At 38.0% G+C, this 21284-nt stretch overlaps 1 protein-coding gene across 1 annotated transcript in view; it reads right to left on the reverse strand.

Moving 5' to 3' along the window:
• LOC139735336 (putative serine protease K12H4.7) overlaps positions 1-21284 on the reverse strand; it is a 36175-nt gene that overhangs the window by 12251 nt on the left and 2640 nt on the right. Inside the window, exons 2-6 of the mRNA XM_071646086.1 lie at positions 13007-13188; positions 5568-5704; positions 3877-3972; positions 1717-1858; positions 49-163 (exon numbers count right to left, since the gene is read on the reverse strand). Of these exons, the coding sequence (XP_071502187.1) occupies positions 49-163; positions 1717-1858; positions 3877-3972; positions 5568-5704; positions 13007-13188 (672 nt within the window). The remainder of the gene's footprint in view (positions 1-48; positions 164-1716; positions 1859-3876; positions 3973-5567; positions 5705-13006; positions 13189-21284) is intronic.

The following is a 21284-nucleotide window of genomic DNA, read 5'->3' on the forward strand; positions in this document are numbered from 1 at the left end:
GAGGCAGCATGGAGGATAAACAACATACATGCATCATAGTTTTCTAACCTCAAATGCTCGGTTGTCCTTATTGTACTGCACAATTCCCATAAAATTTCCGGCAACGGTTTGGTAGAAGTTTGCAACATCCAGCATGTCTGATCCCTTGAGAGGACTGCAAAGGCTACAAAATGAGCAACAACTTTGAAACAACATTTAATCCATTACTTGCTGTTCACTGAAGGCTCACACCTCCAGATTTCTGTTGTAGACAACAAATTTGAGCAGTTTGGAACAGTGCACAGTGTCTACAATAACTTTCCGTTTTGTTTTTGTTCTCATAATAATGTTTGAGAAATGCTGTCATGCATAATCTCTACTTCAATTTCAAAAAATATATGAGTATTATTTTTTTTTTTTTCACCACCAACAAAGCCACACTATTTCTACCAGAAATAGAGCAGTAAATTTTGGGTGTGTTCAAAGACATTATAAACCAACATGTACATGTGCGCATATAAAATTGGGGCCAACTGAATAACTTATTGCCATTGGCAAAGAAGGGCAAAAACCAAAACCTGGCTTAAACATACAGTACACCTCTACTACTAAACTGTACATTTGTCCTTGTTAAACGTTACTTTATATGATCAATAATGATATGAAAACTTCATTCATGTGTCAAACATTTTCATGGAACCTGGTGAGCTCCATTACTAATTGGTTATTGATTTTTTTTTACAGAATAAGGAAAAAGAACTACACTTTGAACTACACTTATATCAAGCTCTAATATGCATTTAGAAACCCTTTTTTTTTGTATTTCAAGCTGTCATTGTTTTCTTAATGTGCAGTCAGTGTCAAAAAGTCAGGCAGTTAATTGAAATTTGGACTCTCAGCTTTATTGTCAAATGATTCAATCTTTATATCTTAAGTTCAAATAACCATCATTTTAGACCATGGCATGTTTCCCTAAATTTTGTATGAGTGAGGACTGCTGATCAAGACCTTCACCCACTTTTTGATCTGACAACTCATATATCATGCAAAGTAAGTAAGTCAGACCTCATCTAATAGTTCAGACCACTCTGATTGTGATTGTCTAAAAACTATTTCTATTGATAGGTTTTTTTTTTTTAAATCACAGTTAAAGATATTGGCCTTTCCCTCTGCCCATGCATTGAGCAAGGATCATGAACATGATATGTACACTGTATGTAGCATGCAAAAGTTACTCCAGAATTAACTAAAGAAGCTTCTTGTGACCTAAACTTATTTAGGTGAGTTGCAATATTTGTTCTATAATAAATTGATATTTTGATAACTTAATGTACTGTTATTTACTGGCATATTGGTATTTAAAGAATTATGAGAAACTAAGTTTTTGAAACTGTATGTTGCTCCTTTTTTTTGGGGGGGGGGGGTTAATGCATGACTTCAGGTTGAATGATTTTTTATGCTTACCAACTCACACACCAAAAATAGAATGCAATCAGCAGAAATTGTGCAGGCTGACATATCACTTGTGGTTATTCATACATGCATTCCACTAATTACACTTGATATGTAGGAAGCTTTCTTTGTAATAGTCTCATGTTTTGTTGAGCTTAAGACCCCTTTCACATTTCCTTCGTTATCAGCCTTAATTATCTACATGTCATCAACTTTTCTGAAGAGAATTCCTTTGCTCTTTATTCAGGCATCTTCCATCATGAAACCTCTCAATCAGGGTCTTACTTGAAGACTTTAGAAAGTGCCTGCCAGCCAGTCATATGCAACATGAGGCGCTCAATGTCTTTTGTTGCTACGCTGATGGCATCATTGCACTGTGATCCAACCTGACTGGTTGCTAGGGAGTCACGCACCACTTCAAGGTATTCTGAAAGAGACGCACATACAAAACGTAAAATTCTATTATTAGCCTTAGTTAGATTAATACACACAGTGTACTTCATATCACTTTCCATAGTTTTGAGCAAACTAATCACACTACTGACAAACTATGTGTAATCATGAGTAATGCAAAACTATGGGAACTAGAAAAGCACTCTGAGAGCGCAGACCTCCGCCAAGCAGCTAATTTCCACCGATGTCTTCCCAAAGAGATTTTCTCCTCTCCACCACTGGGGAAAAGCTCTTTGGACAAACTTACTAACAAACTAACTATTAAACTAACAAACAAACAAACAAACCTGCGGTAACGAAAACATAACCTCCTCCCTTGGCGGAGGTAATAAGGTTTTGGTCCTTCACATGCTGCTCTGCATGGTCAAGAACTGAACACCCTCCTCCAAAGTCAATGCCAATTTGTGTATCGTGATTGTGAGGGTAACGTACAGTAGCACTAATGCTAATGGACAGTGTTCCACAGCACTCGGCACACACACACGCTACCCACCACTAAGAGTATATTCTAGAAACTAGAATATTCACAGTGGTCAGAACTACTAGGAATAGAATGTCAGCATATCAGCACTTCATGCAGTGGTGTTCTGTGTATTATTTGATTGAGATTAACTTTTAAAACATCAAACTAAGGGGCTGGGTGACATTGATTGATTAAATCGACTGCAATGAACAGTAGTGCTCATACTCAAAACTAAATAAATATTAAAATCTGGTATGTTTATACATTACATTATCAGTAGAATTTACTTGATATCCCAGGCCAAAAATTACCTGCATAACCCTTCAAACAACTCTGCTTGCAGTTGACAGGCTTATGCCATGCATATAGCTGCACTGTTGTCAAGAGCAGTTCCATAAAATCTTAGTGCAATAAATACTTGCAGACTGGGATGGACAGCATGATTTCACTTTGTTGCATGTATCAAGCTGGTCTCAGTCTGTCTACGAGGTGCACCACTCCTGCAGGCACGAAACGATATCTTTTGAGCATATATCATCATGTCTAGGGGATTGAATCTGTCCCTAAAAGTCCTCTCCCTCCTCGAGCCTCTATTATGGAGAAGCTTAAGGTAGGCCATAAAGGTTGTGTTGTCATGGTATACATGATAAGTTGCCACTGTAGTATGTCCTGTGACAATGTCTATCGCCCCAGAGACGTTATGATGCCAATCATGCAGCATCAACGTTTACAGCTTGAAGCTGCAGGTTGGAAGTTGACACTGAATATGGGACCTGACATTGTGTCTCTGGCTTTATGAAACAGGGCCCATGAGGGCAGTATCCATTCACATGTCCTACCACACTGTCAAACATACCTGCCAAGTCTACAGGAAGTTTGATAATACATTTTCAAAAAGAAGATATGTGAAAACTGGCCTCCACTTTGCTTCCACCCTAAAAAAGGGGTCCATCCCAGGATTTACCTGAAGTAAACTTGATAGTACACAGCCTTATTTAATTTGTACAGTGACTTACATATACAGAATATCTGGTTTCATAGAAAAAAACAAAAACAAAAACAATTGTAAGATTCTCTAATTTAGAGGTTCATGGGGCCCAAAGTGGGGCATTTGCACAAAATGTATCCAATCACGCTAGCCAAAATACCTGCCAGTTTGGAGAAAATTTGACCATGCATTTTCAAGAATGTGAAAAATGTCAAAATTGGTCTCAAACTTGGCCCACTGTGAACACTTACACAAATTGAGATTTTGTCATCCTCGAGATGATGCCTGCTAAACTTGGTGAAAATACATCACAGGGTTTTTAAGAACATGCTGAAGACTTAAATTGTTTACACACACTGGATGCCAATTGATGAATGACTGCAATAGCTCACTTGAGGCAAAAAGAGTTTTCAGACTGACAACTGGAGATCCCAGGTGCTAGGAGGAGAGAGTTGCTTTCTTTGTAAGAAATGGAAAAGATCTAAAGAAACTGAATGCAAAATCCGTACATTGTTTGATACAAGTATAAGAATGATCAAACCTGGAAAGTCAAGTTGTGCTTCCACGGGGGCACTGCTTGCAACTGCTCCAGTCACAAGATGAGGGTACTTTAGGCGAAACCATGCCGACAAGGATCCTATGCATTTAAAACAATTACGAAGGATATAAAACAATGCAATGTTTCACAATACTTTCTCAAAACAGAACCAACTACCACATCAAAAAGAAGCCCCGATCCCTACCTGCCATTGGTCCTTTGAACATCTTTTGAAAAGCCTGCTGTTTACCCAGAGGTAATCTAGCATATAGTCATATTAAACCGATCTGCCACACTTGATCTTGAAATGCTGCAATGTATTGAACCCTTGCCCCCATCCCCCCCCCCCCAAAAAAAAAAGATGATGAAACAAAAAAAAAAACAAATATATATACATATATAAATATATATACATATATATATATATATATATATATATATATATATATATGAATTTCCAACCATCAAAAGTAATATTTTAAGACAATCTTTTTTCATCACAATAAGATTACAATGTATATTAATATGCACCAGATTTAGAGCTGAAATATGCTTAAGCACCTTCCCACATCCTCCACACACCTTAATCCCACCTCCCTCCACCACCTTTTCTCAGCCTCTTTACTCTTATCACTAACCAGATTACTCTGGTTATGCAAGACAGCATGTAAAATGTTATAGGTTGCATTGGGCATTTACACTGCCACCAAATTGCAGTTTTCAATTGGAAGTTGCTGTGCAACTACCAGTATGTGAGCAAAAAAAAAAAATAGAATTGAAAAACCCTCCTCCAAAGTGAAGTTTTTTGAAGTGCAGCACTTTTATTGAGGTTTCCTGCAAGTGTAAATGCTTGCTCAACAGTTTATTCCCACTGTTGGTCACATGACATCCACCCACAGGGGGATCTCCTGCCCACCTGCCTACACCACTGACCTAGAATCACACAGCCTACTCAGAGACAAAGGCAAGTTGCACATGCACATTATTGTTTACTTACAAACAATTAAAACAACAAAAAACTTTGAAAATTGCAGTTTTCCTCATGCATGCACATTGTTTGGAAACAATGGAAGTTTCTGTTTTTCTGGCTGTGAAAATATTTCAAAAAACTCTGGTTATCCTATTCTGATTTTTTTTTTTTTTTTTTTTTTTTTTTTGCAATGATATATCATGCCTTTACTGACTAGAACAAATTGATTGGCCTGTCCCACTTTCAAAGACACACTTTCTGGTTACTTTCTGCAGAAACATGCTGCATGACAAAAATAGGAAAGACGTGATTTCAGTTGCCAGGGCATAATAACTGCACTTCCACCAAAGCCTGTTCATTGATGCTCCTGGAGCAAAATATAGGCATCTTCCAAGTTTTCAAGAAAATGCCTTGCTATAGACAAAGTTGCACTCTGTATAATTGATGATTGCTAGAAACATGCATTAAACAACATAGGCCTACAGTGCACTCCTGTTATAACGAACACGGTTATAACGAAATTCCAGTTACAGCAAAGTAAAAATTCAGGCCGCCAGATTATCTACTCTATGTATTTTTATTGTTTATTTGTTCGGTTACAACGAAATTTCGATATAACGAAGGAAAATTGCCGGTCCCGAGGACTTCGTTATAACGAGAGTCCACTGCACTGCCTTCTCACTCCAATGCCTTCCACACATCAAATGACATCCAGCAATGATACCTGGATAAGACCCCCCAAATGAGATCCAGGGATTGTTTTCCAGCCCCATCTCACGGCCAATCACTGTTCGGAAATGGGCAAGATCAGCTAAGGCCTGTTCACTGCTGAGGAATTGGAGATTCTGCGCACTAATGTCTCTGTAAAGAGTGGGAAAGTAAAAGTATGTGTGAGTAATTCTTCCTTATTACATGATACACTGGTATGTGGGGTAATTTCCGACAAATTCATTCTTTATCATTTCAATTAGATGTTACACAACCCAGAAGTGCAGATATAAAGAATCATTTTCTATTCAACAGAAGGCATTTATTAAACCTTTTTGTGTACGGGCATACAATTACGGCCATACAAAATTTCCATTACAGACGTACATTTTGAAATTGTTAACAATTTGATTATTTTGATGGATTTTAAGATCCTTTTACCAGAATTTAGTGACTTCTCATGCTGGAGGCTCTTAATCTTGCAATAATTTCAGATGACAATCACATCTTTTTACAAAAGCTGTAAACACCAAAATCATCATCTTGCACACACTTCTTGCTTCACTGAGCAACAGGATGATTACAGTAACCAAAGAAATATCCCTTTTGGTCAATTAGCTTGTCAGAACTTTGGTCGTAACAGCCTACTGCACCTGTATGCAATACTCAAAAAGAAATGCTAAAATGGTTTGCACCACATATTATACATGAAAAATAACTGGTGTAGGCCTACTATATTTTGCAAGCATTTCTAAACAAATCCTTCAACATTTATCTGAATTATAGACATACCTGTTCAAAGTTATGAATGTTTTTTAATTGCATTTGTACATGAAAAATTGACAAAACTATCATAATGATAAAGCCACTTACAAGATGAATCGATTTCAATATGGATGATGAAAATACATCATCCATGATGTCTCTTTGGTTTGTCCTATGTACTGTTAGTTTTTACCAAAATCTTTTCGCTCAGCATGTTAAAAACAAAATTATTCTATTATGTATGGTTAAACCGAAATATTTCTTTTTTGCTATTTTGTCTTAAAATAATGTAACATGGAAAGATGAAGACTTATGGAAAGGAGGACATAATTTACGGAGCAAAGAGTTTGAAGTTTGAGTTTTTCATGACAATACCTTGAGCTATCTTCAAAATATAGGAGAAAATTCTGACATTTAAACATTTTCCCTTGACCTCTGACCCATGACCAAAATCTTGTCATACAGAATCATTGTGCAATAATGCATGTTTATACCTTGTTTGATTAAAGGCATAATTTACCATTATGTGCAGATGAAACAAAAACCCAGCATTCATGTTTTAAAATAGTTCTAAAATGTGAGTTAGGGATAGAACTAACCACTGTAAAAATCTGATTCCATATAATCGATGGTAAGTATTGTTAAATACACAAAATGTGAACATTAGTTATCATAAGAATGCTTCCAGACTAAACCGTCTACAGTTATGGTTTATTGAGAAAAATGCTGATATCTCCTTATATTTTAGGCTTTATTGTGAAAATTTTATATGGTAGGATGTTTTGTGATACAATAGACCTACACATATGTATCAAATGTGATATGAACACTTTTGAAATCACTGCTCCCAAAGGTAAACTGGACCTTTAAGTTTATGCATAGAATAGTCTCCAGGTATATAGTATGAATAGTGTAATTTCAACATTAAATAGAATTTCAGCATTCTAATCTGACCTTTGACACTTGACCTTTGACAACATGACCCGAAAATTCCAAAGAGAAGCATTGTCAGGCAGTGCACGCACATGTACTAAATTTCATAATACCTGGAGCCATGTCCGAGATATGGAGAAAAGAGTAAAATATTTGTATTTCACTTGGCCCATGACCTTTGACCCCAAGGCCCCGAACCTCTTCCAGAGAATCTCTATCTGGTAGTATATGTATACACTAAGTTTCAAGAAATACCTTCAAGCATTGCATGGATATGGGGGAAATGATGCAATATTTGATACCCTGGGGTACAAAATGAAAATTCGCCATTTTGTTGAATTTTTTTTTTTCAGCGCTGTGTACCCTGGAGTACCAAAAATGTGTAAAATTAATTCTTAGTATTATTATGCACAAAAATGCTTTCTTGTTTGTGATTATGCAACAATTAATGCATGCAAAAAATAACTTTTTTCTCATTTACATGCTCTGTTCAGATAGCGCTACACAATGCCATACCCCGGTATACGGCATGACAAATAAAATAGTGAAATCTTGACAATTTGACCTTGACCTTTGATCCCATGGCCCAAAAAGTCCCAAGAGAAATACTGACTGCACATGCATATGTCCAAAGTTTCATGAAGATTCCTTGAGCCATTTCTGAGATGTGGGGGAAAAAAGTTAAATTTTTGCATTTTCACTTGACCTTTGACCTCATGGCCCAAAACTCTCTAGCTAGAAAATTTCTATGGAGTAATACATGTGTCCACTAAGTTTCAAGAAAATACCTTCAGGCACTGCATAGATATGGGGGAAATAGTACAATTTAGAGAATTTGACCTTCATTTTTTACCTTTGACCTTGAGCATGTGCAAATAAAAGTTGGTAGGCACTACTTTTTTCATTGATATACACATATGCCAAGTTTCATTAGGACACCTCAATCAGTTTTTAAGTTAATGCTGTCAGAGTTTATTTTCCCCTGCTATCCTCGCAGCAGAATTTGTATTGTTTACCAATTTACCTACCTACCTTTTCCTCGGGCCGGCCATCTTTTCAAGCAATGCTTACAATGGCGGCCCTCTGCATTATCATTTCCTAAATATAATATTGTTATTGTAATCCCAGCTGCATAGACATGCATACTGTAATATCATTAATTTCCTTTTATATCATTGTTTATGCAAGTCAAACGACTCTGTTTCAAATATACTTTGTATATTTCCCATGTTCACGATTATTCAGTTTATGTACAATGTATATTGATTTGCAGAAAATAAAGTATCTATCAAACAAAAAAAAATGCTGTCTACAAAATTGATTACGGACTGACGGAGAACCCCAAAACATAATGTTTCTGGCAACACTTCATGGCGGAGGCATAAAAAGGGATGCATTACCAGTACTTAGTTTTTAAACATTCAAAAGAACTAAAGCCTTAGCTCAGAAATAACCAGTCATAGCTTACATATAATTTTCCTCTTGTTCTCTGTTTTCCTTTTTATTCTACTTTGGGGGTGCTTTTTTGGAAGAGGCAAAATGTTTTTTTCCTCCCCCCTCCCCCCTTTGTACCTATGATGAAGATTCTCTATTAGCAAAGCAAATTTATTTTGTTCATGAATGATTGAGATGAACTGATCTTATTTGTCATTACTAATCTCATGTTGAAACTAACTGTTGATTATCAAAAAATGACATTATGACGTAAAACAAGTTAATTTCTGGTGCAAGTTTCTTCACTTTGTCTCCCTCTACAAATTAAATTTGTTAAGATTTCAACTGCTGATCTGTAAATTAACAAACATGTCGGAAAAAAGGAACCAGTAGGACTCGAACCTGTCATCTACTGCTTTCCGGGCAGCGACACTACCACCAGGCTGTCCCTGGTTGCCGGCAGTGACACGATGAACATGGAACAAATACCTAAGCTCCGAAATTCCGACATTGTTATGTTAAGTAGTCCAAGGCAGACAAGGCATATTAAATGAAAGGAAGATATTATTCAGAGGGGTGAAGGTTCAGGTGCGAGTTTCTCCACTTTGTCTCCCTCTACAAATTAAATTTGTTGAGATCGCAACTGCTGATCTGTAAATTAACAAACATGTCGGAAAAAAGGAACCAGTGGGACTCGAACCTGTCATCTACTACTTTCCGGGCAGCGGATCAGCAGTTGCGATCTTAACAAATTTAATTTGTAGAGGGAGACAGGTTCGAGTCCCATAGGTTCCTTTTTTCCGACATGTTTGTTAATTTACAGCTCAGCAGTTGTGATCTTAACAAATTTGATTTGTAGAGGGAGACAAAGCGAAGAAACTCGCACCTGAACCTTCACCCCTCTGAATAATATCTTCCTTTCAAGTTAATTTCTGTTCAAGATCCCATTTCTCAAACTGCATTCTGCGAAAAAAAAAAAAAAAATACAGGTTTTTGGTGCAGATGGTCAAATATTCTTACATACCAAAAATTTTATTTGAGAAAACAGTAGAATCCAGGCGAGGGAGCGAAGCAGGGAGAGGGTGTGGGGAGGGGATGGGGGGAGGCTTATCCACCTCCCAGAGCAGGGAAAATATGAAATCTGAGAAGTAAAATGGCTCAGGCTATTAAATGTAGAGGTTCCATTTCAACGATTAATATAATTATTAATGAGACTGCAAGATGAATTTAGACATCAGTCAATTCTACTTAATTGTAACAATCATGTAAGACCGGAAATACATTAATATGTCTTCATTCAGGATGAAGGACAACATGTGTTACAATTTGCAGAGTTGCTTCATTGAGTCTTGTAAACATATCTTTTTTAAGCGAAAACTGTTTAAAGGGATTGTATAGTTTTGGTTGAGACCTAATTTCAGGTTTCTCACATTTTTTGGTGAGATAATGAGAAACTTCTTATTAAATATGAAAGAGCATGTAATTCTATGAGGAATCCAACATTTATTTGACGAAAATTGGTCTTGAAATGGCTGAGATATCCAAAAAAGAGCAATTCTAATGAAGTGTGGGACCCACACTTTATTACGATCGCCCTTGTTTTTTGATGTTTCAGTCATTCCAAACCCGATTTTCATCAAATAAACTTTGAATTCCTCTTAAAACGGTATGCTCTGTACTATATTATAAATGTTTTCTTGGTATCTCGCAAAAAGTTAAAAGCCCAATTCTCATCTCCACCAATACTGTACTATCCCTTTAAGTGCACGGAAGGTGATATAATCACTCTGCCAAGTGAGGTTAGTACATAATTCGTTGAACACGCAATGTGCTGAAAAAGTTGTTGGTAATTCATGCACAGGCAAGGTGGACACATAAAATTCAAATGTTAAAAGCATCATGACAGAAAATGTAAACAGTATGTTCGAATGTTTCAATGTTTCCTGCTAAACTTATCCATTATCCAGTGGGGAAGAAAAAAAAAAGAAGAAAAGAAAATAGAAGTCCCCCTTCATGGGAAATGTTATGGGTGACAATGGGGAGGGAATATCCCGCTCTGTCTCACAATAGATGTCTAAGGTGGAACTGGGTGGAAGGTACAAAGACTCGCACTCCACGGGCCAGACAAACATAATACTCTCTATTGTCTTCTTCATGCCATCAAGATATCTGAAAAACACTTGACTCATATTTTCATCAGTCAACCGTGCAGTCAGTACTTGGCAGTCTCACTGGTACCCTGTACCTCATTCAACCTACACTGCCAAAACCAAGATGTTCAATATGAATATCATAACAATGAAAGGGGTAGGATGTACCCGCCCACCATCACGATCAAAATATAATAATGCTATTTGGGCTTTGCTCAGTTAGAAGATGGCAGAGATCATTTTACAAAACTCTGAGAAAGCCACACTTCATTTCCCTCTATCTCTATCTCTCTCTTAACATATATGTATATATCTGTGTTTGTGTTATCAGAACAAAACAAAATCCAACTCCACAACCTCAGGATATATTTTTGCAACCCATATCATACACAAACACACACACACACACACATAACTTATATCCAAGAATAAATTTTATGACAACACCCAAACACCTGTTGCTTATATCTTTCTGCCATCGGGTATTCTCACTTCTCATTGCAATACTCTCAAATGGTTATCATGAACACAATGTCTTAGATCTTTCAATCGCGTGGGCTGCAGTCCACAGTACTTTTGCCCACTGCATGCCGACAAAGAATGAGTCATCAGCAAAAGCAGAACGTTAGGAGAGAGTCGGTGGTCATCTATAATCATTTGTCCTCGATATTGGCATCTTTCTGTGGCCATGTGTGGTGCTGACCCTTTCCTTGGAATTTGAAGGATTTTGCGGACACGTTTGAACTCAAAATATTTCCACAACCGATAACATGCCCTCTTTAAGAGCCCTTAGAAATACATAGGAATGTTTCGTCTTTTGTCTGTGATAGGAGGTAAATGTGACCTTGTACTGATTTATCACGCTTATGTGCTCCCCCACCTACAATGTGTTTTCAGCTTCTTTTTTTTTTTTTTTGGTGGTAAGGATTACAACACAATCTTAGCACTGACAATAACAGGAATGTTAAGGGACACATTCTAAAAATTTCCAACTTTTTTTTTCTGAGAAAATCATAGTCTACACAGGTTCATAAACAAGATTGTGGTTTTTGGACCAGTATTTGTCTAATCTATTCTTAAAACTATTTACAGGTTGTTGAGACAATGTATTAGGGAGAATATTCCACAAATCGACAACTCTACTGCTGAAAAGGTATTTCCTCAAGTCAAGTGGAGAATCCTGTTTGTCCAGTTTCATACTGTGCCCTCCTGGACTTCCTGTGAGCTAAATGAAAAAGATCATATGGAGTATCATACATTACAGTCAAATATTTAAAAACCTTAATCATATAATCACCCCTCTTGTGCCAGTGAGCAAGAGTTGCTAATTTGAGTTGTACAACACTTTTGCAATATGACAAATTTCAAATCCTGGAATCATTTTAGTCACCTGTCTCATAGATCAGGACACTCTCCAACTTCCTCTGCTCACCTATAGCTTATAGTGACCACACTGCCTGACCGTATTTCAGAATAGGTCTACATTGTATTGTATACTGCATCAAGATTCTCAAAAATTCTTCGAACAATTCCTAGAACTCTACTAGCTTTCACAGTTGCTTGGGAAACTTGCTCTTTAAAACACAAATTTTGAATCTACTAAAACTCCAAGGTCTTTCTCAGCATAAACCTCCTTGAGAGCTACGTACTGAGTATAGTTCTCTCTTCACATAACATTCAGTATGCATTCCCATGCTTTGTTTCCCAATCTTTAACACAGTACACTTCTCAGGATAAAAGTGAAGCTGCAATTTTACAGCCCATTCCTCTAGTTTCAATAAATTGCTGTGAAGCTGCTCTACAATATGTCCTGTATCTGAGCAAACATACAATATTTTGTGCTGTGTCATCAACAAACACAATGACATTTGACTTAACTACATCTGGAAGATCTCTGACAAAGATTTAAAAATTTTGTTCATGAGAGTGTTAGTCTTTGGGGGGCTGATGTATTGACTTGTACTTTCATTTCAGTTTACTCGATCATTTGGTTGGGTGACAGATTAGCCAAAAAATGGTATACATGTATTTCTGTAAAAAAAAAACAGTAGGCGACCGAAATCTCTCACAAGAAGTAGTCTACTGCCAAAAGTGGTAGAGTTGGTAAATATGAATATTCCTTGTCCTACGTCAATTAAATTTTTATTCTATCATACTGTCTGTGGTGTCTTACTCAGTTGGATGACTTTTGCCATAGTAGCGATGCTCTAGCATGAGGCAGAATGCATTCATCTCCCTTGCATACTCAATCCAAGCTCCTTCCACCATCCAGATAGGGTTAGCTGTGCCCTCTCCTCCAATCATAAGAAACACTGGTCCTCCAGGCTGGTAGAATGTGTCATTGATGAAGAAGCGCTACAGGACAATGACATTAAGACATGAGTCACGGTTGGTGTCAACTGCTTTGCAACTGTACAATATTTTTTTCCCTCATGATATACCAAAGTATTTGATTTTACTGTAAGTCATCAAATTTCATCAGCATTCATTCCTTCATTCTTACCCAACATCAAGAAAAAGAACCGAGCAATTTTTGTTAGAAAAACAGCATTGTACGGGAGCAGATGTAATCTCATGAAGCTCTCTGTTCTTGGTTGTTTGCTCAATTCATATTGTGGAGCTCTTTGCAAGGTGCACCTGGTATCAACAAGAAATCAGTGTGTATGAATCCTTATTCAATTTTCTGCAATCATTCTGTGAGTAGTGAGACACTACTTCTTTCCAAAGTCACAGTTTAGTCCTCTCGTGTCAAAGGAATCTCAACATGCAAATCATTTTCTATCACTTCGCATGGTTTGTTTTTATCATGTCTTTCACAGAAACTTCAAGGGGGTGGCTAGTAACTGATTAGTGGAAATCAGTGGGAATGGTGGAGGATGATTGTTCCAATCCTTATGGATTCATTTAAAGGGGACCTCCGACTGATTTTCAGACTTTTACATTTGAACAACTATAAATTAGTTAAACTGAGTACAGAGTTTCAGAATATTTAGTGATTGGGATGAGGAATGAGAATGTTTTCAAATTTATGACAAATTGCAATGAACAAGGATGATGACATAGCAGCCTCACCATAAGAATGCATGAGTTGGGGCTCAAGGAAGCAGAACAAAAGAAGAAGGCATGCATAGATTTTTCGCGGGTGAACTTGTTGAACAAGCGGTATTGTAATGGAATTACACTGCTACATTTCTGAAATAGATGAGGCTCTGATGTCATCAACACTGTTCAGTGTAATTTGTTTAAGATTTTCAATTTATTGGTTTCTCTGCTCAAGGACCACTAAATTCCACAAATCTATACATGGAGCTGTCGATTTATGTACTACATGATGTGAAATTATGAAAATCGTCCGGAATGCTCCTTTAACCCTAACTAGGCCGGGCTATTTAGGTAGATCATAGAGCCGGGGGGCCTCCCAGGCCCCCCCTCCAGATCTCGGCCGTCGACTGCGCGATCGCGACAAAAATTGGCACACACATTGCCTATGACGTAATCTACGGTACCACGAAGTTGAATTTTTAAGAAATCATCATTTATGCTAAATTATGCTAATTTATGCATAATGATGCATGAAATCAGACAATTTGGTATTAATCACTAAATAAAGCTCAAAATGGGCACATTTTTTTGTGTAAATATTCTTTTTAGTGTCCTGAGCAAATATAAGATTAAGGCCCAATTTTTTCAAGATTCCTTAATTTGGGGGAATTGGGGCCCCCTGGGGCCCTCTGGGTGGGGCATGGTGCCCAGTTTGATAAATTGAGATCCTGACCACCTAGGGATGCTACCTGCCAAGTTTGACAAAAATTCATCATGAGGTTTTCAGGAAGAAGATGAAAATGTACAATTCAGGCCCCCATTTGGACCCTTCCAACCACCCCCCCCCCCCTACCCCCAAGAGGGGCACCCCTGGATCTCCTATGAACAAACTTGAAACTACAGTCATTAATGTACTCACTCATAGTATTATCTCAGCTCTATAACTTCTGATTCTAGAGAAGATTTTTAAAGATTCCTTCATTTGGGGGGTTTGGGACCCCTGGGGGCCCCCTGGGCGGGGCATGGTGCCCATTTTAACAAATTGAGATCCTAACCCCCTAGGGATGCTACCTGCCAAGTTTGGTGAAAATGGGTCATGGGGTTCTCAAGAAGAAGATAAAAATGTACAATTTAGGCCCCATTAGGACCCCTCCTCACCCCCCCCCCCCCCCCTGGGTCCCAAGGGGGGCACCCCTGATTCTGCCATGAACAAACTTGAAACTACAGTCATCAATGTGCTAACTCATAGTATTAACCTAGCTCTATCACTTCTGGTTCTAGAGAAGAAGATTTTTGCGGATTCCTTAATTTTGGGGGGTTTGGGCCCCCTGGGGGCCCCCTGGGTGGGTCATGGTGCCCATTTTAACAAATGGAGTTCCTAACCCCCTAGGGATGCTACCTGCCAAGTTTGGTGAAAATGGGTTATGGAGTTCTCAAGAAGAAGATGAAAATGTGCAATTTAGGCCCCATTAGAACCCTTCCCCACCCCCCTCCCCTGGGTCCCAAGGGGGGCACCCCTGATTCTGCCATGAACAAACTTGAAACTACAGTCATCAATGTACTAACTCATAGTATTAACTTAGCTCTATCACTTCTGGTTCTAGAGAAGAAGCTTTTTACAGATTCCTTAATTTTGGGGGGTTTGGGCCCCCCTGGGGGCCCCCTGGGGGCCCCCTGGGTGGGGCATGGTGCCCATTTTAACAAATTGAGTTCCTAACCCCCTAGGGATGCTACCTGCCAAGTTTGATGAAAATCGGTCATGGGGTTTTCAAGAAGAAGATGAAAATGTAAAAAGTTTACGCACGGACGCACGACGGACGACGGACGACGGACGACGGACGACGGACGACGGACGACGCACGACGCACGACGGACGCCGGACGAAGGGCGATCGCAATAGCTCACTTGAGCCTTTGGCTCAGGTGAGCTAAAAATTGCGGCATCAGAAAAAAAAATTTTCTTGTTTTTTTGAATTTCTTATGTATTTCTTTGTTTTTTCGACTTTATGTTTTTCATTGTTTTTTCGATGAAACTTGTCCGCGACATTGTTCCAAACAAGAAAATATGCTATTAATTGATTTTAATCAATAAAACCCCCAAATAATCATGCTTTTATGAAATTTGCCTGTAAGCACAGTTTGCATTGAAATTGTACACATATTCACGTTTTTGAGCAATTTTTGGTTTGACATGCACGTACATATTTATGCGCAACTTCGGAACAGCGCGCCCGGGCATCGCAAATTTGGTGTCAAAAGATGCGGAAGACTCAAAAGAAAAAAGTCATGAAACATCGCGGCAAAAGCTTTTCGCGTTAGCGATACATCGCGCGGAACGTCGAGGGGGGCCCTCGGAGGCCCCCCCCCCCCCCCCCCCCCGCCTAGTTAGGGTTAAGAGTACATTAGATATCTATTGTTGTGTGAAAATCATTTGCTTCAGAATGGTCTCAAATTCATGTAATGTGCAGTTCAATGTTTCCAGGTTAGCATGCCTGTACAGTGACAGTACATTTAACTGCACATTACTTGAATATGAGACCATTCTGAAGCAAATAATTTTCACACAATTGATATATAATGTACTCTTAAATGAATCCCATAAGGATTGGAATAATCATCCCCCAGCATTCCCACTGATTTCCACTGATCAGTTACTAGCCATCCCCTTTAAATGCTAAAATAAACACAAAAACCTTTGAAAAAATCAATGACTCGTGATACTGATAATCAAATCAAACTCTGTGAAATAATGCATAAAGAGAGAGTATACATTTTATATCATAGACAGAATTTGCTATTACAGCTCCAATCCTCCAACCTCAAGTTGGCAAACACACACAGTATTAAAGCCAAAACATAGTTCTGGTACGCCTGCAAAAGTTGTCAAATTTCGCTCCCAAATGTGAACGTATGCCTAGGAAATGTGCGGAATAACGCTGTAATAACAAGATATTCGATGGGTAACAACGAAAATGCGAAATATTAACCAAAAAGGTTCAGTCTAAGAACTTACCCGAACGGAGTCAGGCTAAACTCGGACTCAGGGATACAGAGACTCCAACCCCAAGCACCTTCTGATCTGGAGATTCTCCCGCCCGAAACCCCTAGCAAACGGGAGACTCCAAGTTGATGTGTGCGAAGCACGAAGTTCCTAGGGTTCTAGATGTTCTCTGGTGCTATCTAAGGCTTATTTTTTCAACATACAATAGCAATAATAAGAAATCCTTTCCACCGGGAGACACAGAGCCAGGGCGGGAGAAATCATATCTCCAGCGGGAGAACGGGATATTTTGCAAAAATGGGTTTTCGGCGGGAGATCTCCCATCAAAAACGGGAGAGTTGGAGTCTCTGGGGATAACTCGGCCTCGCTTTGACGGCGGGCTGAGTTGTATTGGTTGTCCCTCTGGATTGTACAGTGTTGTACTATGGGAGTGGCCTGTATAAACCAGCGCTTCGCGTTCTGGCTACTCGTATTAATGGTCTGAGTTGTTACAACGTGCGCATTGAAAAGTCATACACTGTTCAAACAAACACTGTGTGCTTGCTTACATTCAATACAATACCAGCCTCAACATTAACTTTCATTGCAGAGTATCCATGTATTGTTAATGCTGCATTCCCACTATTGTGCAATCTGTTACTACAATTTGTAACACCATAATTTACCATTCGTAACTGATCATGAAAGTTTTGTTCAACTCATAATCTGTAATTTCATGTTTGGACATGAGGTGGTGTGAGTCAAGAGGTGGTGTGAGTCAATATGTGCTGCTATGATTTGTTGCATTTATAAAGGTGCGATATATACATGATAAATCAATTTTAAGTGATATGATCTGTCATAGCCTGGTCTCCTGTTCAGATACTATCCTATTGTCCCGATTGAGTCCAAGATTGGCACTTGGGTACTGATCTGACACAAGTCATTACTATAGCAATCCCCGATCTGGTATGTGCAAGTTCATTCCAATAACTTTCTATACGACCATCACGAACTGATGCACTCTGCCGAGGTACAGTAAGATACGATATGTTTCACAATCGCGATCAAGAACAACCACCATTTGAGCTCCGATTGGACCCTGATGGGAAAACAGCCTAATCGTGAAATTCACTGTTTCCTTAACTTCTGTAGAGTGATTGCAACCTACAATCATTAATGCAAGCAATGGTTGACAGGTTGAGGATGACATTGTGACAATTTTTTTTCAGTATTGCTATGTTATTGGGTCATTCCATGGGGTTGGGTCTTCTCTAGATTTTCATGTTGTGTAGGGAATAAAAGTCATATTCTGAAAAATTTATCAAATAATTGTGGTTTGCGGTTATTCTTGGAGAGAAATGTGTGAAGAATTATTTGATGAAAAAAATAACCAAGCCTGTGTACAAATGTATTTTGTCTCTGACTGTTTCACTATTGATGTCTCATGGTTTTTTGTGGTTTATGTTGTGACATAAATATATGCCATTTTCATGGCAATGTAAAACAGGAATATACAACCTTTCAGCATTATGCCTATCATAATAAAGAGAGGCCAGGTGACTTCTACAAAGACTATAAGGCACATAAACATTTGTAACAAAATAAGAACACCAGAGCATCTTGAAAGCCACCTCATACCTATGTTACAACGAAGTCCGCGGCGATTTTTGTTGTAACATAGGTATAGCATGGTTTTACATGTACACTTCCAATCATAATTATGATCAGAAACTTTATTTCTATAATGAGAGTTATATTTCAGGAGTATTCTTATCCAAAAATTAGCATCAAAATCCTCCAAATAAACAAGAAAATACGGAACATATCACTGTACTTCTGTGCGATGTCCGGCCTCTTCATGTAACGTAGGTAAAGAAAGTCGCGTCTCGCGACATAAAGAAGAGCTACTAACTTCAGCAATCGTATTCATGTCACTGGCAGTCCTCCCCCAATGGCAGGAAAACTACTCACAGCCAGTATACACCTACCTGGACAGCACAAGATCTGTTTTTCTGCTGATGTCCATGTAACGTAGGTAAAGGAGTTTTGATGTTTCTGATGTCAATTGGTAAGCTTTTACGCTATTTTACGAAATAAATAACATTCGTCATATTCTGTAACTGTATTGGAGGAAAAAAAACGACATCTAAACCTCTGAACTGGCCAAAAATACTGTGGACAATGATACTGTAGTCCCACATACTGAGATATTTGTTACAGGTTTATGTTCGAAATTTTGATCGCCAAATTTTCCTTCCATGCCAGTCTCTGCAAAAGGAGCATATATTCCTCTCTTAGAAAACCATACAAAAGTATATCAGTGTATCTTCACTGCAGTATAAAATTATTTTTCCTCCCGATTATTGTGAATTTTTGGACCTTTCTTTTATCATTAGGTATCTACCAAGGTAGACGTGCTAGAGTTAGTATTAATCACTATTATTTGATACTAGTTTGAAAACGTAGACGTCCAGACTGCATCTGAGCCAGAGAAATAGAGTTTGCCTTATTTTGCTGGTGATATTGAGGGAACTAGGAGCTGTGAAATTCTTTCTCTTTAACAGATTTACTTAAAAAATGTCAATGTTTTCCTTCAAAGATTTCACTGACCTGTTAGATGCTCTGACGAAGTTGTTAACATTTCACAAGGATTCACCATTTCCATTCCATGTTCACCCACTGTGAAGTCTCAAAGCTAAAATGCCAGTTTCCTATTCAGTTTGGGTGGGTAGTGGGTAGGAAAGACTTCAATAAAATTATGAACCCCAATCAAAATTGGACTATTATTGCTCTATACTATCATTCAAAAAGAGGGCGACAATGTTGATGGGGATTGAATAAAAAATGGGGCCTAGTAATGTATTTTATTTGGAGTCTATTAAGGACCATACCCGTAACCGTAACCCTGACCCTAGCCCTAACCCTAGCTACGTGTAAGACACCGGGGGCAGCGACCTGCCCTTGCTAGCTTACATCTGAAAACAAGTTTTTAGGGTAGAGTATGAAAATGATATTTTCCCATGTTTTAAATGCTATACACGTATCATTATTTTCATATTTACATCATTTTAAGCATAACCCATTTTTTTTTCAATTTTGGTAGGGGGTATACATGGAACTCTAGCTAATGGGTATGCCAAGAGGTAGAAATGTAACAAAATTGTTAAAATTATTTAATTCCATCGATAAACACATAGATACATCAACAGGAATATAAAGTCAACCCCAACAAAAATTTTCTTTTAATTTTTTTTATTTTATTTCTCTTTACACCTTCTGTTCAGTTTGTTGATGAATCTGCCATTACTCCTCCTCTGCCACCGCTACGTCTTAAACTACATGAAAGAGTGAAAAGGACACATCCACAGCACTCCACAAACAGAGAGGAAGCCGACAAAGCAACATCCGAGAAGAGTGAACATAAGACTAGACAAGAAGAAAACTGCACAGAGGGAAAATGGACAGAAGAAAAACAAAAACCGAGGGCTAAATGGACATTGGACAAAAGAGCACAAATTAACTTCAAACAACAAAATACATGGAGAACATGGAGAAGACAAGAAAACTTGTATGATTTCTCTTTATTAGTTTTCTTAGTTAGTTGACAACTAGTTGATGATGCTGTTAGTGTATATAAGGTTAAATTGTGTAAAGCTTCACTTTCTTCTTCTTCTTCTTCTTCTGATTAAGTCTGCCTTCTTTCATACCAGAGTTACAAAGAATTGAAGTCTGTGTAACATAGGTATTGTTCCACAGGTGTGCAGTAGGTATAATTCCAAAGAACTGTTACAATAGTATTATTTGTGGGAACATACATAAAGTCCATATGTGTAGGTTTTAACATCTCACACCACAATAAAGGAAATCAGTTGATATGTCGTAGTGTACCTATGTTACAAAGACATACTGACCATGTAACATAGGTACCGGTAGTACACTGTGGGCGAGGTTGTTGTACACACATGAAAACCCCTGATTATAACAATAAAATCATGTTTTCACTTGAATACCCGTACAAATCACTTGCTTCAATTGTAGTATTTTTAAGAATATTGTTATTGTGTCACTCTTGATGAAAAAGTTAAATCTTTGATTGAAATTGTAAATGGTTTGTAGAAAAAACATGTTAATAAAAGTGGCTTGCAGTTGATATCAGAACATACAGTCTTTCACTAATATTGATCTCATGCGCCTGTTAGATAACATGTTGATGTGCTATGGTGGAAAAAAAATGTGGATGTGTTCATTGTTATCATTTCAGAACACAAAATTATTAAGGATGTCAAAAAATGAAGTCCGTGTAACATACCAACGTAGGTATTTTGCCATACCTGTTTACCCATGCTGACTGAAAGTGTGCGAAGTATTAAACTGATTTCTAGTAGAATAAGTTGAAGAATGGGAGTAACAAATCAGGGGGAAAAAGG

The sequence above is a fragment of the Diadema antillarum genome, unplaced genomic scaffold, assembly GCF_040938485.1.
Source record: "Diadema antillarum isolate AM-2024a unplaced genomic scaffold, OU_Dant_1.0 scf00000027, whole genome shotgun sequence".
Lineage (NCBI taxonomy): Eukaryota > Metazoa > Echinodermata > Echinoidea > Diadematoida > Diadematidae > Diadema > Diadema antillarum.